The 14,500-nt window shown below is 41.4% G+C and overlaps 1 protein-coding gene across 3 annotated transcripts in view; it reads right to left on the bottom strand.

Moving 5' to 3' along the window:
- Positions 1-14,500, bottom strand: part of DYNC2H1 (dynein cytoplasmic 2 heavy chain 1) — a 499,560-nt gene that overhangs the window by 337,979 nt on the left and 147,081 nt on the right. For all 3 annotated transcript variants that reach the window (XM_033947955.1, XM_033947953.1, XM_033947954.1), the window contains exons 29-32: positions 11,662-11,774; positions 11,461-11,580; positions 7,591-7,741; positions 978-1,183 (exon numbers count right to left, since the gene is read on the bottom strand). In XM_033947955.1, the coding sequence (XP_033803846.1) occupies positions 978-1,183; positions 7,591-7,741; positions 11,461-11,580; positions 11,662-11,774 (590 nt within the window). The remainder of the gene's footprint in view (positions 1-977; positions 1,184-7,590; positions 7,742-11,460; positions 11,581-11,661; positions 11,775-14,500) is intronic.

Genomic DNA, 14,500 nt, shown 5'->3' with positions numbered 1-14,500 from the left:
TAGCTTTCTTCAGGGTATGCTATGAGGTCTGCAGTTTGTCTTTATATATATTGGGTCCTCTAGCCTGGTTAGTTGGGGTTTGAGTTGACTGAGGCAGGAAAGTCTGTTGGTCATAAATTAGAATTTTGGCAGGAAAGTTTGTTGGTCACAAATTTGAAATTGACAGGAAAGTTTGTTGGTCTCAAATTTGAATTTTTGAATTTTGGCAGGAAAGTTTGTTAGTACACAAATTTGAATTGTGGTGGGAAAGACCGTTGGTCACAGATTTGACTTTTTGAATTTTAGCGGGAAAGTGCATTGTACACAATTTTAAATTCTGTCAGGAAAGACTGTTAGTCACATTTTAAAATTCTGTCAAAACAGAGGCTGGAAACTTTGAGATGGCGGGAGAAGGCGTCTGGCCCCAGTCCTCTCTGTCCTAAATTTCTTTTGGATAAGTGGTTGCCATGCTTTGTTTATGGGAGAGCCTTTTATCTCCATTGAAGTTATTGCGGTGTCTTGCTATCTCTATTGCCTCTTTGAGTCTTCTCGATCACCAGCAGTTATACGATTAGTTTTGAGAAAACAAAAGTCCCGGACAACTGCAACAATCATGTCAGCCACAGAAGCCTAAGAGAAAGCATAAAATCTGTTTTACTACTTGGGATCTAGCTAGATACTTAGGACCTGGGTTGGCCAATGTTGGAAACAGGATACTGGGCTTGATGGACCTTCCGTCTCTCCCAGTATGGCAATTCTTATGTTCTTATTGTCCAGCGAGCTGCAAATAACCGGTGTGAGAGCCAAAAGTTATATACCCCTGTTTTAGTTACATTTTTTTGACATGAATAATTTGGTTCACACTGCTAAACTACTTTATTTTATAAAACCTGACACAAATCTTTAGAAGTATGCTATGACTATGGATGAACAGAAGAACAGACATACAATACTATCAAAATCTAGAGATTCGTTCATACATTAAAACAATAAATTACCTGATATTCATATGTGTAGTGAAGCTCAGCATCCACCATCTGGATGTAACATTTTTGGTCCTTTTTCATGTAGAATCTGACTTGTTTCTTCCAAACCCAATCATCAGTACTATGAACCTGAGCTTTATTTAATTGTTTTACTATATCAATATTATGAATAACATCCAGAATCAGAGCTTTAAGCTTGAGTTCAAGTATTCCAGAATCTATGTAAAGATATTTATATGTTAAAAAAAACAAACTATAACCTTGATGTTTACAATATAGCATAGTTACTTACCGTAACAGGTGTTATCCAGGGACAGCAGGCATGTCACCGACAGAGCCCCGGTATGGACCACTTTAAATGTGCATCGCCACTTTAAGTCTTTAGAAAGATCACAATAGCCAAACCCATGCGATAGTGCCTTCCCGCCCGACGTAGGGCACGTGATCCCTCAGTTAAGATAAGCCAGCTAAGAAGCCAACCTGGAGAAGTGGGTGCGATGTGAGAATATCTGCCTGCTGTCCCTGGATAACACCTGTTATGGTAAGTAATTGTGCTTTATCCCAGGACAAGCATGCAGCATATTCTCAGGAATGGGTGACCTCCAAGCTAACAGAGATGGGATGGTGGGAGTGTTGGCCTAAGAAAATAAATTTTATAATATAGATTGGCCGAAGTGCCCATCCCATCTGGAGAAAGATTTCAAACAATAGTGAGAAGTGAATGTATAAACTGAGGACCAGGTGGCGGCTTTACAGATTTCCTCAATGGGCATAGATCTAAGGAAAACCACAAAAGCTGCCATAGCTCTAACTTTGTGGGCTGTGACACGACTTTCCAGTGCCAGTCCAGTCTGAACATAGCAGAACAAAATGCAGGCAGCCAGCCAGTTGGAAATTGTTCTCTTGGATACAGGATGCCCCAACTTGTTTTGATCAAAAGAGATGAAAAGTTGGGGAGATGTTCGTTGTGCTTTGTCCGGTCAATGTAGTAGGCTAAAGCCCGCTTACAGTCCAAAGTATGCAAAGCAGTTTCTCCAGCATGAGAATGAGGTTTAGGAATAAACACTGATAGAACAATTGACCGATTGAGATGAAATTCAGTGACAACTTTTGGAAGAAACTTTGGATGTGTATGCAGAACCACCTTGTCATGATGAAAAACTGTGAAAGGTGAATTTGCTACTAATGCTTGTAACTCACTGACCCTCCTGGCAGAGGTGAGAGCAATAAGGAAGACCACTTTCCAGGTAAGAAACTTGAGATGAGCTGTGACCATTGGTTCAAATGGTGGCTTCATCAAACTGGAAAGAACCACATTAAGGTCCCAGACAACAGGTGGAGGCTTGAGAGGTGGTTTAATATTGAAAAGCCCCTTCATGAACCTGGAAACCAAAGGATGAGTAGTGAGAGGTTTTCCCTCGACTGGCATGTAAAAAGCAGTACTAGCATTGAGTTGGACTCTAATAGATGTAGACTTGAGACCAGAGTCAGACAGATGAAGAAGATAATCCAACACCAATTCCACTGCCAAGGATGTTGGATCGTGATGATGAAGAAGACACCAGGAAGAAAATTTAGTCCACTTTTTTTGGTAACATTGCTGAGTGGCTGGTTTCCTGGATGCATGAAGAATTTGACGAACAGGCTGAGAAAGACATAAGACAGATGAATTCAGCCCGAGAGAAACCAAGCTGTCAGGTGTAGAGATTGCAGAAGTGATTCCTGATTTTGAGTGAGCAGAGTAGGAAATATTGAAAGAGGCATGGGCTCCCTGGAGCTGAGTTGAAGGAGAAGGGAGAACCAATGTTGTCTGGGCTACCGTGGAGCAATGAGAATCATGCTGGCTGCTTCCCTCTTGACCTTGAATAATGTTCGCAACATGAGAGGAAGTGGAGGGAATGCATATAGAAACAGACCCGTCCAAACCAGGAGAAAGACATCTGCTGCCAGACGGAGAGAAGAGTAAAGTCTGGAACAAAACTGGGGCAGCTTGTGATTGTGAGGAGCCGCAAACAAGTCCACTTGAGGAGTGCCCCATTGAACAAAGATAGACTGGAGAGTGCAGAGTCGAGAGTCCATTCATGAGGTTGAAGAATTCTGCTGAGGTGGTCTGCTAGGGAATTTTTCTCCCATTTAATGTAGACCGCCTTCAAGAATAGATTGCGAGCTGTCGCCCAAGTCCAGATTTTTTGGGCTTCCTGACACAATATGAGAGAGCCCGTGCCTCCTTGCTTGTTTATGTAGTACATTGCTACTTGATTGTCCATGCAAAGGAGGACCCGAGGGCAAAGAAGATGATGAAAAGCCTTGAGGATATAAAACATCACTCTGAGTTCTAAGAAATTGATGTGAAATTTCTGCTCCCTGGTAGCCCAAAACCTCTGAGTCTGCAGATCGTCCATATGAGCCCCCCAGGCATAATGGGATGCGTCTGTCATGATGATCTTGTGATGAGGGGGTAGATGAAAAAGAAGACCTCTGGATAGATTTGAGGAGGTCATCCAGAACCATCATGTGTCTGGCAGAGATGGTTTGAAGAGGAAGCAATTGCTGACAGAGACGGATGAGAGTCTGGAGTCGATCTGGAAGAAGAAACACTCTCATGAGAGTAGTGTCTAGGATTGCCCCAATGAATTGCAGACGTTGGGTCGGAATGAGATGTGATATGGGGAAGTTGACTTCGAATCCTAGAATCTGGAGAAAAGAGATGGTCTGAGATGTTGCTTGGACCACTTCTTGAGATGAGACGGTCTTGATCAACCAGTCGTCCAGATAAGGAAAGACTTGACGGCCGTGTGATCAGAGAGAGGTAGCCACCACAATTAGGCACTTCGTGAAGACTCTGGGAGAAGATGCCAGGCCAAAGGGAAGTACCTTGTATTGGGAATGACAGCGATTGATTTGAAAACGGAGGTACTTCCTGGAAGCTGGATGAGAAATTTGTTGAGAACTCTGAGATCCAGGATGGGTTCTCAGTCCTCCTGTCTTTTTGGGGAAGAAGTAACAGGAGTAGAATCCCTGGGCCTGCTGATCAAGGGGAACTTCCTCGATGGCAATCAGCAGAAGAAGGGATTGCACCTCCTGTAGAAGAAGGGAGGACTGTGCAGGATCCAAAGCAGACTCTCTTGGAGGATTGTCTGGTGGAAGAGTCTGAAAATGGAGAGAGTAACTCTGATGAATGATGTTGTGGACCCATAGGTCTGATGTGATGAGTTCCCAACGACTGATGAAAAGCTGAAGACGACCTCTGATGGGCAAAGGTTGAGAAATGCTGAGATTGGTTATGCTCCTGAAAAACAGGTCAAAAAAGCTGTGTAGATTTAGGTGGAACAGCCTGTTGTTTTTGCTGGGGTTGATGGGGTTGCTGCTTCTGCCTGAGAGGTTGAGACTGAGGTGGCGTCATAGGCTTTGCAGTAAAACGACGCTGATATGAAGACTGTTGTCTGAAAGGGCAAACAGGTGCCGCTGGCTTTTTTGCCGGTACCGTTGGTGCCGATCTGCGCTTTGGCGATGAGAAGGCCGATGTCAAGGCACTCACCGATATAGCAGCCGATTGTTTCTTGGGTCTCCTCGAGGTCTGCAGGACTTGGCTCACTGCTGAAGTGACCTGGGAGCCCGAAGTGGTGGGGGAAGGCTTCTTAGCCGGCTTACCCACTGCATGCGACACTGAAGATGAATCCATCGACTTCGGGTGTTACGATGTCGACTTCGGTGCGGACCCCGACGTTGGCGCTGGTGTTGAATCACCCTCCATAGCGGAACCAAAGAGGAGATGCTGTTGAATCAGAAGATTATTAAGGGGCCTCTTCTGGAGTGAGGAACAACAAGTGCACGATTCAGCCCTATATTCCGGCCCAAAAACTGGAGGTACCAGCAATGCAGATATGTGATGGAAATAGGGCAAGCACACCATCCGCACTTCTTAAAACCCGTCTGAGGACGGGACATGGAGGGAAAAATGGCCTCGGCAAAATCAAAAGTCGAGGTGCAAGGAGGGAAACAGGCCCCACCGGGCTGAACTTGGAAAGCAAAAAAGCAAAAATTTATTTTTTTTTACTATAAAAAAGAAAGAAAACAAAAACTGAGTAAAAGGTAAAAAAATAAGCCACATGAGTGGGAAGGCAGCGAAAAATATCAACAACCGTTGATGAAGCGACTTCTTAGCTCCTCAGAAACTAAGAAACTGAGGGACCGCGTGCCCTACGTCAGGTGGGAAGGCACTCGCGCATGCGCGATTCGGGCTATCGCGAACTTTCTAAAGACTTAAAGTGGCGATGCACTTTTAAAGTGGTCCGTACCGGGGCTCTGTCGGTGACGTCACCCCATTCGTGAGAATATGCTGCCTGCTTGTCCTGGGATAAAATATACTAGGACATTAATACATTCAAGAACCATGCTGGATTATTATACTAATATGGATTCTCCTCTAAGAGGAACATTCATGCATTTATGTAATATTTAACTTATACCTTTTCAGTATTAGCCTGAGGTAAATACATTCAGGTACACTGAGTATTTTCCCTGTCTATGGATGGCTCACAATCTAAGATTGCACCTAATGTAAAATGACTTGACCAAGATCACAAGGAGCAGCAGTGAGATTTGAACTGGGCTTCCCTTTTTATAATCCCAGTGCTCTAACTATGCCCCTGACTCCCCTTAATTATAGCAGAAACCTGGAGAATGCAAGCTTGCTGAAATGCTTACTAAATGAGCATATTTCAGAAAAGATCTGCTGGATGCTGTTGCTAACAAAACTCATACTAGTGTACCATATTTTCACGCATATAACGCGCGCGTTATACACGATTTTACAAACCGTGCATAACCTTGCGCATTATACGCATGAGCGCGCTATATAAAAATTATTTTACATAGTTCCCACCCCGCCCGACTCCCGATTCATCATCCGGAAGGACCGCTCGCACCCCCACCGCTCACACTCCCACCCCGATGGACCGCTCGCACTCCCACCCGAAGAACCGCTCGCACCCCCACAGCCTCCCCCCCTCCCCCATGGAGAAGCTGTCTACCTTGTTTCCGGATGCCAGTGAGCCCAGCTGCTTCCTCTGCCGGCGGTCCTGCCCCTTCTCTGAGCCCTGCTGCGCTGCTTCCTCTTCCGGCGGTCCCGCCCTTTCTCTGATGTCAGGGCTCAGAGAAGGGGTGGGACCGCCGGCAGAGGAAGCAGCTGGGCTCACTGGCATCCGGAAACAAGGTAGACAGTGTGCGCGTTTTACCCGGGTGCGTGTTATCTACGGGAAAATACGGTAGGTGTTACAATTGATTCTTGGAATGCCTAGATGAATTCAAGAGGATACTGAATTTCTAGATTTTGAAATTGCAAGTTAAGTCCAATAAACAGAATTTTCTAATCCAAGTTTATTCATATCTTACCATCTCGCACCAAGCATAAAAACCTTCTGGGCAGCTTACAATCTAAAATCAGGTGTACTAAAAATAATTTTCCCTGGGTGAAGCCCTGGGTGGGGTTCTATTCCAATAACAGGCCGTATGCTGTTTAAGAAAATAGTGCTGTAAACATCTTCCTCATGAAAAAGCGAATAGGGAAACACGTATTGTGTCAACTCACCGGAGACCATATACTGTGTCGAGGAAGCTCTGGATTTAATAGATGAATCATTTGGATTGATAAATTACAATTGGATAAATGAACTTGAACATTTATTGTGATTTTTGATTTTTTACTTTTTATTTTTGTTTTTGATTTGATGGGGAGCAATGTGCACTTTTGGATTTGCAGCTGAGCTCAGGAGGATACAACTACTCCATCGGAGATAAGTACTCCTCTAACTCTTATTTATTGCTGGTTTTAACCTGTTTCATTTATTGGTAGGGAGGGAGGAGTGCAATGATGACTTAAGCTTGATGAACTAAAAGAACCCTGCGCTCACATATTATATAGTTCACATTGGCTTTTACTGAGCACTATTATTTATAAGATCTATGATATAGATTTTTTATAATAATTTAAATTAGTAATTTCTCTTTTTGTAGAAGTACTAAAAATAATAACATAATATCCCATACAACAGTAAGGTTAAAAGAACTACTTTTGGGGGCGTGGCTTGACGATCATGGCGGTCAGATGCATTGTTTGAGCTCTCTTCATGGCCAGCGCTTCAAATAGATATCATTGGATTGCCCAAAATCTCACTAACTTCATTTGGAATTGGTGTGTAAATTTGAATTTCCAAATCCAACCAGGATGGAATATGATAAGAGCGTTGGATATCTGTTTGAAGCTAGCAGGTGCTGTATTTTGCTAAAGATGCTAAATGATATCAGTAAAAATCTGGGAAGTTAGTGCCACCATTAAGTTTAGATACTTCCACTTTTTAAATTGAGATTCTAAGCTTTTTATTGTTCCAAAGTAATATATCTATGATGATCTTTAAGTATACACTTCTTTAATTAAGGCCCCCTTTTACAAAGTGGCACTAGCAAATGTCGCGTGGCAAATGCTCCGACGCCCATTCATTCCCTATGGACATTGGAGCATTTACCACATCAGCCCGCACTATCAGGCTTAGTAAAAGAGGGGGGTAAATCTTTTCAAACATACTATGAGAATTCTTTACAATTTACATATTGCAACTTTCAGTACCTGCACTCCCAGTATCTTCCATACTAGTATCTATGCTAGTATAATGCTCCAGTTTAGCCATAAGTTCAATTTCTATCTGGTAAAGGTTGTGATCTCGAATAGCATTTTCAATATCTTCAGTAAACTGGATCTGTTCTGCCAAACAAAGAATCTAATACAAGCAGAAAAAAATACATTATTATACAACTGTTTGCTATTTTATTGCACACAAATTTCTTGCCTTTTAAAAATAAATAAATCATTGAGTAAAAAAAAACTTTAAGTGAAAGAAAAAACCATTAAAATATAACATAGCTTTTTATAAGAATTATTAATATATGCTTTATAAATTGAACTGCTCCCAAGCTAAAACTTAATCAATAAAGTCATATAGGGATCAATACTCCGTATAGCTTCAGGTAACAGGAGAGCTTCTGCCAGCTTAAACTGAACTGATGAGCTGCCAATGTTCAGCAGGATTTAACTGGTCAGCGTTGCTGAATATTGGCTCTGACTGCCCCAGTACACTCCACAGTGTCAGAGCAGACTGTAGGCAGAATGAGACCAGACCCAGAAGTAATGCAAGCACCAGTGACAGTGCTACACCTAATTTGGCAAATAGGACATCATAAAATGCAATTCTATCCTCGTCCAGTTACAAAGGTGAATGCCAGCAGCCGTGCAACTTCTGGGTTCATCAGGGACCCTAAATACTCAATGCCAGTCTCTGACATGGTTTTGCACTGAATATCCAAATTTAATTTAGCTAGTGGCAGTCAGTACTTTAAAAAACAAATGTAATTCAAGTGATATGAAATAATTGTATTTAATATGTATTTTTCACTTGATGTAAGAAATGAAAAAGAATAAAGAATTACAAAAAATAAAAATAAAAAACACTGCCTGCCATAGCCTGGTATTATTTTACTCGGGTAGCCACAGAAACATTCACTTACAAACTTGGATTTGTCAAATGACAAAGTGACTGGTGCTATAAGATCAGCAGAGGAACAAATAGGAACAGCATCAATAAAAATTGTCACAGGAAAAACAAAGTATCAAAAAAGCACAGTTACTTACATGTAACAGGTATTATCCAAGTACAGCAAGCAGAAATTCTCACATATGGGTGACATTATCCGCAGAGCCCGGTATGAACAGTGCAAAAAGTGTACTGTCACTTTAAATCTTTTCATAGTCGTAAGACTGCCTGTACCACACATACACCGGTGCCTTCCCACCCAACAATGGCTCGCGGGACCATCAGTTAAGTAAAAATGCTAAGAAGCTAACAAGGGAGGATTCTGAGAATATCTGTCTGCTGTCCCTGGATAACACCTTTTACAGGTAAGTAACTGTGCTTTATCCTAGGATAAGCAGATAGTATATTTCCACATGTGGGGCTCCCTAGCTAAAATGAAAATGAGCAGGCGGGAAGTTGGCTGACATGTAGAGATTAAATTCTGTAGAATAGAGGACCAAGTGGCTGCTTTACAGATGTGCTCAATAGGAGTGTATCGTAGGTGAGCTTCTGAAGTTGCCATTGTCTAACTTTATGTGTCGTGATACGACCTTCTAGCGGCAGCCCAGCCTGAGCACAGGAGACAGAGATACAGTCTGCCAGCCAGGAGTTCCTAGTTTGATACGATCAAATGATAAAAACAACTGAGTGAACTTCCTATGAGGTTTTGTCCTACTGCTATTATTTACTACTATTTATTATTTCTATAGCGCTGAAAGGCATACGCAGCGCTGTACATTCTAACACACAATAGACAGTCCCTGCTCAGAAGAGCTTACAATCTAATTTAGACAGGACATTTCAGGGTTGGGAAGATTATAGTGGGTATAGGTATCTGACAGCAGTGAGTGGGAGTTAAGAGTTGAAAGCAGTCTCAAAAAAGTTTGTTAGGATCAAATGACAAAAACAACTGAGTAGACTTTCTATGAGGTTTTGTCCAATCCAGGTAATAAGCAATAGCATGTTTACAGTCTAATGTGTGGACTCCAGCTTCCCCAGGGTGAGAATGTGGTCTTGGAAAGTCAACAGGTAGAACTATAGACTGTAGATTGGTTCAAGTGACATTCTAATATGACCTTTGGCAGGAACTATCCTGGTAGAAGGTTGTTTATGGAGAATCGATACTAGTGCTTATAATTCAGACACGAAATGCAGAAGAAATGCACATTAGGAATACCACTTTCCAAGTGAGATATTTAAGAGAAGAAGATGCCAGTAGTTCAAATGGGGTTTTCATGAGGTTTGAAAGTATAATATTAAGATCCCAAGCAATTGGAGGAAGGGACAGACTTAAAGATCTCAATATGTATACTTTAGAGGAAAGGCAGGAGAGGGGTGATATATGGCAAAAATATGCATGAGGCAAGTCTTTCAACTAATAGGAAACTCTGGAATGAGGGGGCATAGGATGAAGATGAAAGGGGATAGATTCAGAAGTAAACTCGGGATAGATTTGGAAGTAAACTCAGAAAATACTTTTTCATGAAAAAGGTGGTGAATGCTTGGAATGGCGTCCTAACAGAATTGGTGGAAACAAAAAGTGTATCTGAATTCAAGAACGTTGGATCTCTAAAGGAGAGGAACGGATAGTAGATGGCATGATTAGGCAGACTAGATAAGCCATGTGGTCTTTACCTGCCTTCATTTTTCTGTTTCTTAAAAGTGGACAATACTGTTCCAAATTCAGTAAGGTGCCCAGCAACACAGGAAGTGATGTCATTGTGGTCAAAGCTATTGCTCTTTAATACCCTCATCTAACTGTGATATGCAGCTGTGTCTACATGGCTGTGAGAACATGCATCAAGGGACATACCTAATTCATTTGCAGCTTCTTTGGAACCCCAGAAGACACAATAAAATGGGGATTTTAGAAGTGACCAAAGACATCAGAGATTTTTTTTATTTATAAATTTTCAAAAATAAAATCAACAACTCAGACAAAATGTTCCTCAATAAGAAATCATAACACCACCAATTTAAAGGAAAACATGACAGAAAAAATATAAACACAAAACTTAAGAAAAAAGAAGAAATAAAAGGGGAAGGGGAATAAAGAAAACGCTACTTAGAAGGAGATATAAACTAGTCCATTAAAGGAAACAAGGTAATTTCTTACAGTGAGAGCCAATCATTACTACTTATGAGACTTTACTTCACTGAACTAAAAGACAGAATGGAAGACATCCAAAAAAAGCATAAAGTGGCATTTGGACGTTTTGGCAAGAAAAATGTCCAAGTTACCATTTTTGAAACCAACTTTCTAGATATTTTACCAGGTTCACTGTCTGCAGTGCATCTAAATCTCAAGGGGGGTGTTGGAGGCATGTTATGGGTGGGATTTGGGCAGGTTTTGAACTTGGACACTTTGCAGCGATAATTGAACTTTTTACTAAATGTCCAGGGCACAAGTTGGACATCTGGGGTTATACCTGGTTTAAAAATTAATAAGGACCAACAAATTGATGACCACTGGAGGGATTAAGAAATGGCAGCCCCACATTTCCCTAGTTACATGTTTGGGAACTTCTATAACTTTTTTAACAGAAAATAATGGGCTTCGGCCTGTTCTATTACAAATTTTGTTCTAATAAAGGGGTCCTTTTACTAAGGCGCACTAGCCGTTTTAATGTGCGCTAAATATTAACGTACACTAAACGCTAACAAGTCCATTATATTCTATGGATGCGTTAGTGTTTAGCATGTGCTAAAACAGCTAGTGCGCCTTAGTAAAAGAGGGGGAAAACTCATTAAAACCTCATTTTTTGTGTCTGATGATTTTAGTCACCTTTTCCCGAGATGGTCACATATGATTATTTTTATTCTTTAAAAATTTGGCCATATTAAAACTGCAAATATAGTAATTAATTTACCTGTGAAGGAAAGCAGGAAGGATCAATTGCTCCTTGTGATTTTCTCCCTGCAGCAATGCATTCTACTAGTAATTGTTTCATAGTTTCTTTCATCTCAGTGGCTAAATGGTTTAGCCAATCCTAACAAAGAAAACGACAATAAGGTCATTATAGGTTTCTATAACAAATTGCTTAATGCATAATATATTGAGCTTTACACACCTCAACATCATGTGATACCAGAACTTTATTTTTCAAAGGCACAATCTCTCCCTCCAGAGATTTCATAGCTGTTATATGTTTGAAGTACTCATCAAAGCTCACACTGTTAACGCCTAAATTAGAGAGAGAAAAAAGAAAAATATTAAAACATTGGTTCTCTTCCATTAACAAAATTTTGTAATGATTAGTTGTTACTTTTCCCTTAATTCTTAAAGTTCATATTTCAGGGGGAGATTTTAAGTATAACATCTTTCATAAAGTAATTTAATTACTTATTATGAAGGGGTGGGTAGGGAGGGAGATAAGATTTTATGATCGGTATTATTGCTGAATATTAAGTGATATTCTCAATGTGCAAATGTGTTTATTTATTATCACACTTATTGTATGTATAAAAATGAATAAAGATTTTTTAAAAAAAACAAAACTTGTTCTCATCTGTTAGTCAAACATCACTCTTTCCACATGGACAACTAGGATAGCTATAGCCACACAAGTGGTGACATCAGAGCTTGCATGGATATTCCCATCTTCGACAATATCACGACATCTATCCAGTGCCATGCAGACTTCTATGGTCTATACCCTGAAAATGGCAAGATACTATGGGGCTCATAATCGAAAGAGAAAAACGTCCAAAAATCGGCCTAAGTCGGCATTTGGACGAACATTTCTCAAACACGTCCAAGCGCCGATAATAAAATCTGGTTTTGGAAGTACTTAAAAACGACTTAGGCCTTTATAGTACTGCTCAACGTCCAAAGCAAAACAGGGTATTTCGGGAGGCGTGTCGAGGGCGGGAGTTGGGCGGCATGTGGGCTGGCTAAGACTTAGTCGTACAGCATGTATAACCGAAAGTTATACAGCCCACGATCGACGGAACTTGGACGTTGTGACTTAGACCATGTAAAACTGATTCGCTTTTTTGTTCTTTGCAGCGGATGACCCAATCTTATCACAATGTCCTGGAATGCTTTCAAAGACAATGACCAATCTCCTGGGTCTAATCTAAACTAAACTAAACTAAACCTTAGATTTGTATACCCCGCCATCTCCACAAGCGTAGAGCTCGGCACAGTTTACAGAGTTAGGAGGAAAGGAACTACAATGAAGGGTTATAGGAGAGGAACCAAGAAGTTAGAGAGGGACAAGGGTCTAATGTCTGTCTGCTGAGATAATCCGTTTGAACACTGGCCACGTGTGCTACAGAGATCGCCCGCAGGTGTGTTTCTGCCCAAAAGAATAATGCTTTTGCCTCCTGCTGGAGCGGAGCGCTCTTGGTGCCTCCCTGCTGTTGACATAGGCCACTGCAGTGGCATTGTTGGAGAAGATTCTGACTGCTTTGCCTTCCAGCAAAAACTGCAGAAGAATTGCTCATAGTTCCAGACTGTTGATAGACCACTTCTGATGTGACAGAGTCTATTGGCCTTAAACTAAGCCCCTTAGTCAAACAGGCTGGCCTCCATCATTAGGATGACTCATGAATTGATCCAGAGCGAGATCCACTTCACTAGAGACTGTGGATGGAGCCACCAGCTTATGCTGCGTTTGACTGCCGCTGTGTAGGTGTAGGAATTTGCAGTGAGTCCCTCTGAGGCAACCAGTGAAACAAGGCATTCTGGAAGGGTCACATATGAACCTTTGCCCAAGGCATAACCTCTATCACGGTTGCCATTGACCCATAGATTTGAAGGTAATGCCACACAGTAGGCTATGGCTTGGTCAACAGGACAGTAATCTAATCACGAAGCTTCTGTTTGTGTACTTCTGGAAGAAAGACTCAGCCTTCTGCCATGTTGAATAAGACCCCCAGATATTCCAGAGACTGTGTTGGAACCAGGGAAGCACTGAAAATTGATAGTGATTCTTCAACACATGGAATCTGAGGAACTTTCTGTGTTCCAGAAAGATGGGGACATGAAGATAAGCTTACGTCAAATCTAGGGCCGCCAGAAACTCTCCTGGCTCAACCACTGCAATGATAGACCCAACGGTCTTCATCCGGAACTGAGGAATTCTCAAGGCCTTGTTTACATGTTTGAGATCAGGATTGGCCTCCACTCCTCCTCCCCGGTCTCTTCTGCCCTATGCCTGCGCTCAAGCTCCTGATCGAGTCAAGGAAGCAAGCAAATGATGAGGGCACGGAATCCAGAGCACCACAAATATTCAGCAGGCTGGCTGAACAGGTTCCCAAAGGATGCACCTGCCAGCTGAAGACAGTCTGCTCCTCTCCATGCAGGCACAGCCAGTCCTGGAGCCCCATAAAACTTGCAAACTGAAAAAGACCACAAAAATAAACACAGCAAAAATAAAGAAATAAGGGGACCAGATCAGAATGACACCTTCACACTCTGAAGAGGGCAGAAGCGACCGTGGAGAAGGAGGAGGAGCAGAAAAGCTGTGATTAACATCTTTTGCAGAATGCTCGTTAGCAGTTCGGTTGCATAGAGTAGATAGTTCTAAATCTAATAGATGTTGGCATTGTCATCTGGAAGTTGGGACGTTAGATCATTTACTCTACTATTATCCTTTGATACTAAAATTCTGGAGATCAATTTGGGATCAGGTTAATAATTTATTAGAAAATCCAGTGGCACTATCATATGATACTATTTTATTTGGAACATCTATGAGGGCGAAAAGTCAAATTTTAGCAAAAAATAACAAACTTTTGTTTATAATGACGGGAGTTGCCATGCAGCTTATTTTAAAGAATTGGAAAAATTGGGATAGATTATTCATTCTGGTGAGAATCCCTATGTTATATCTTTAAAATGGAAAAGTTTATGGCCATTCAGAAGGGTTATCATAAAAAATTTATGGAAGTTTGGGAACCATT

Source organism: Geotrypetes seraphini, chromosome 6 (genome assembly GCF_902459505.1).
Source record: "Geotrypetes seraphini chromosome 6, aGeoSer1.1, whole genome shotgun sequence".
NCBI classification, from domain to species: Eukaryota; Metazoa; Chordata; class Amphibia; order Gymnophiona; family Dermophiidae; genus Geotrypetes; species Geotrypetes seraphini.
This window is presented reverse-complemented; position numbering and strand designations above follow the sequence as displayed.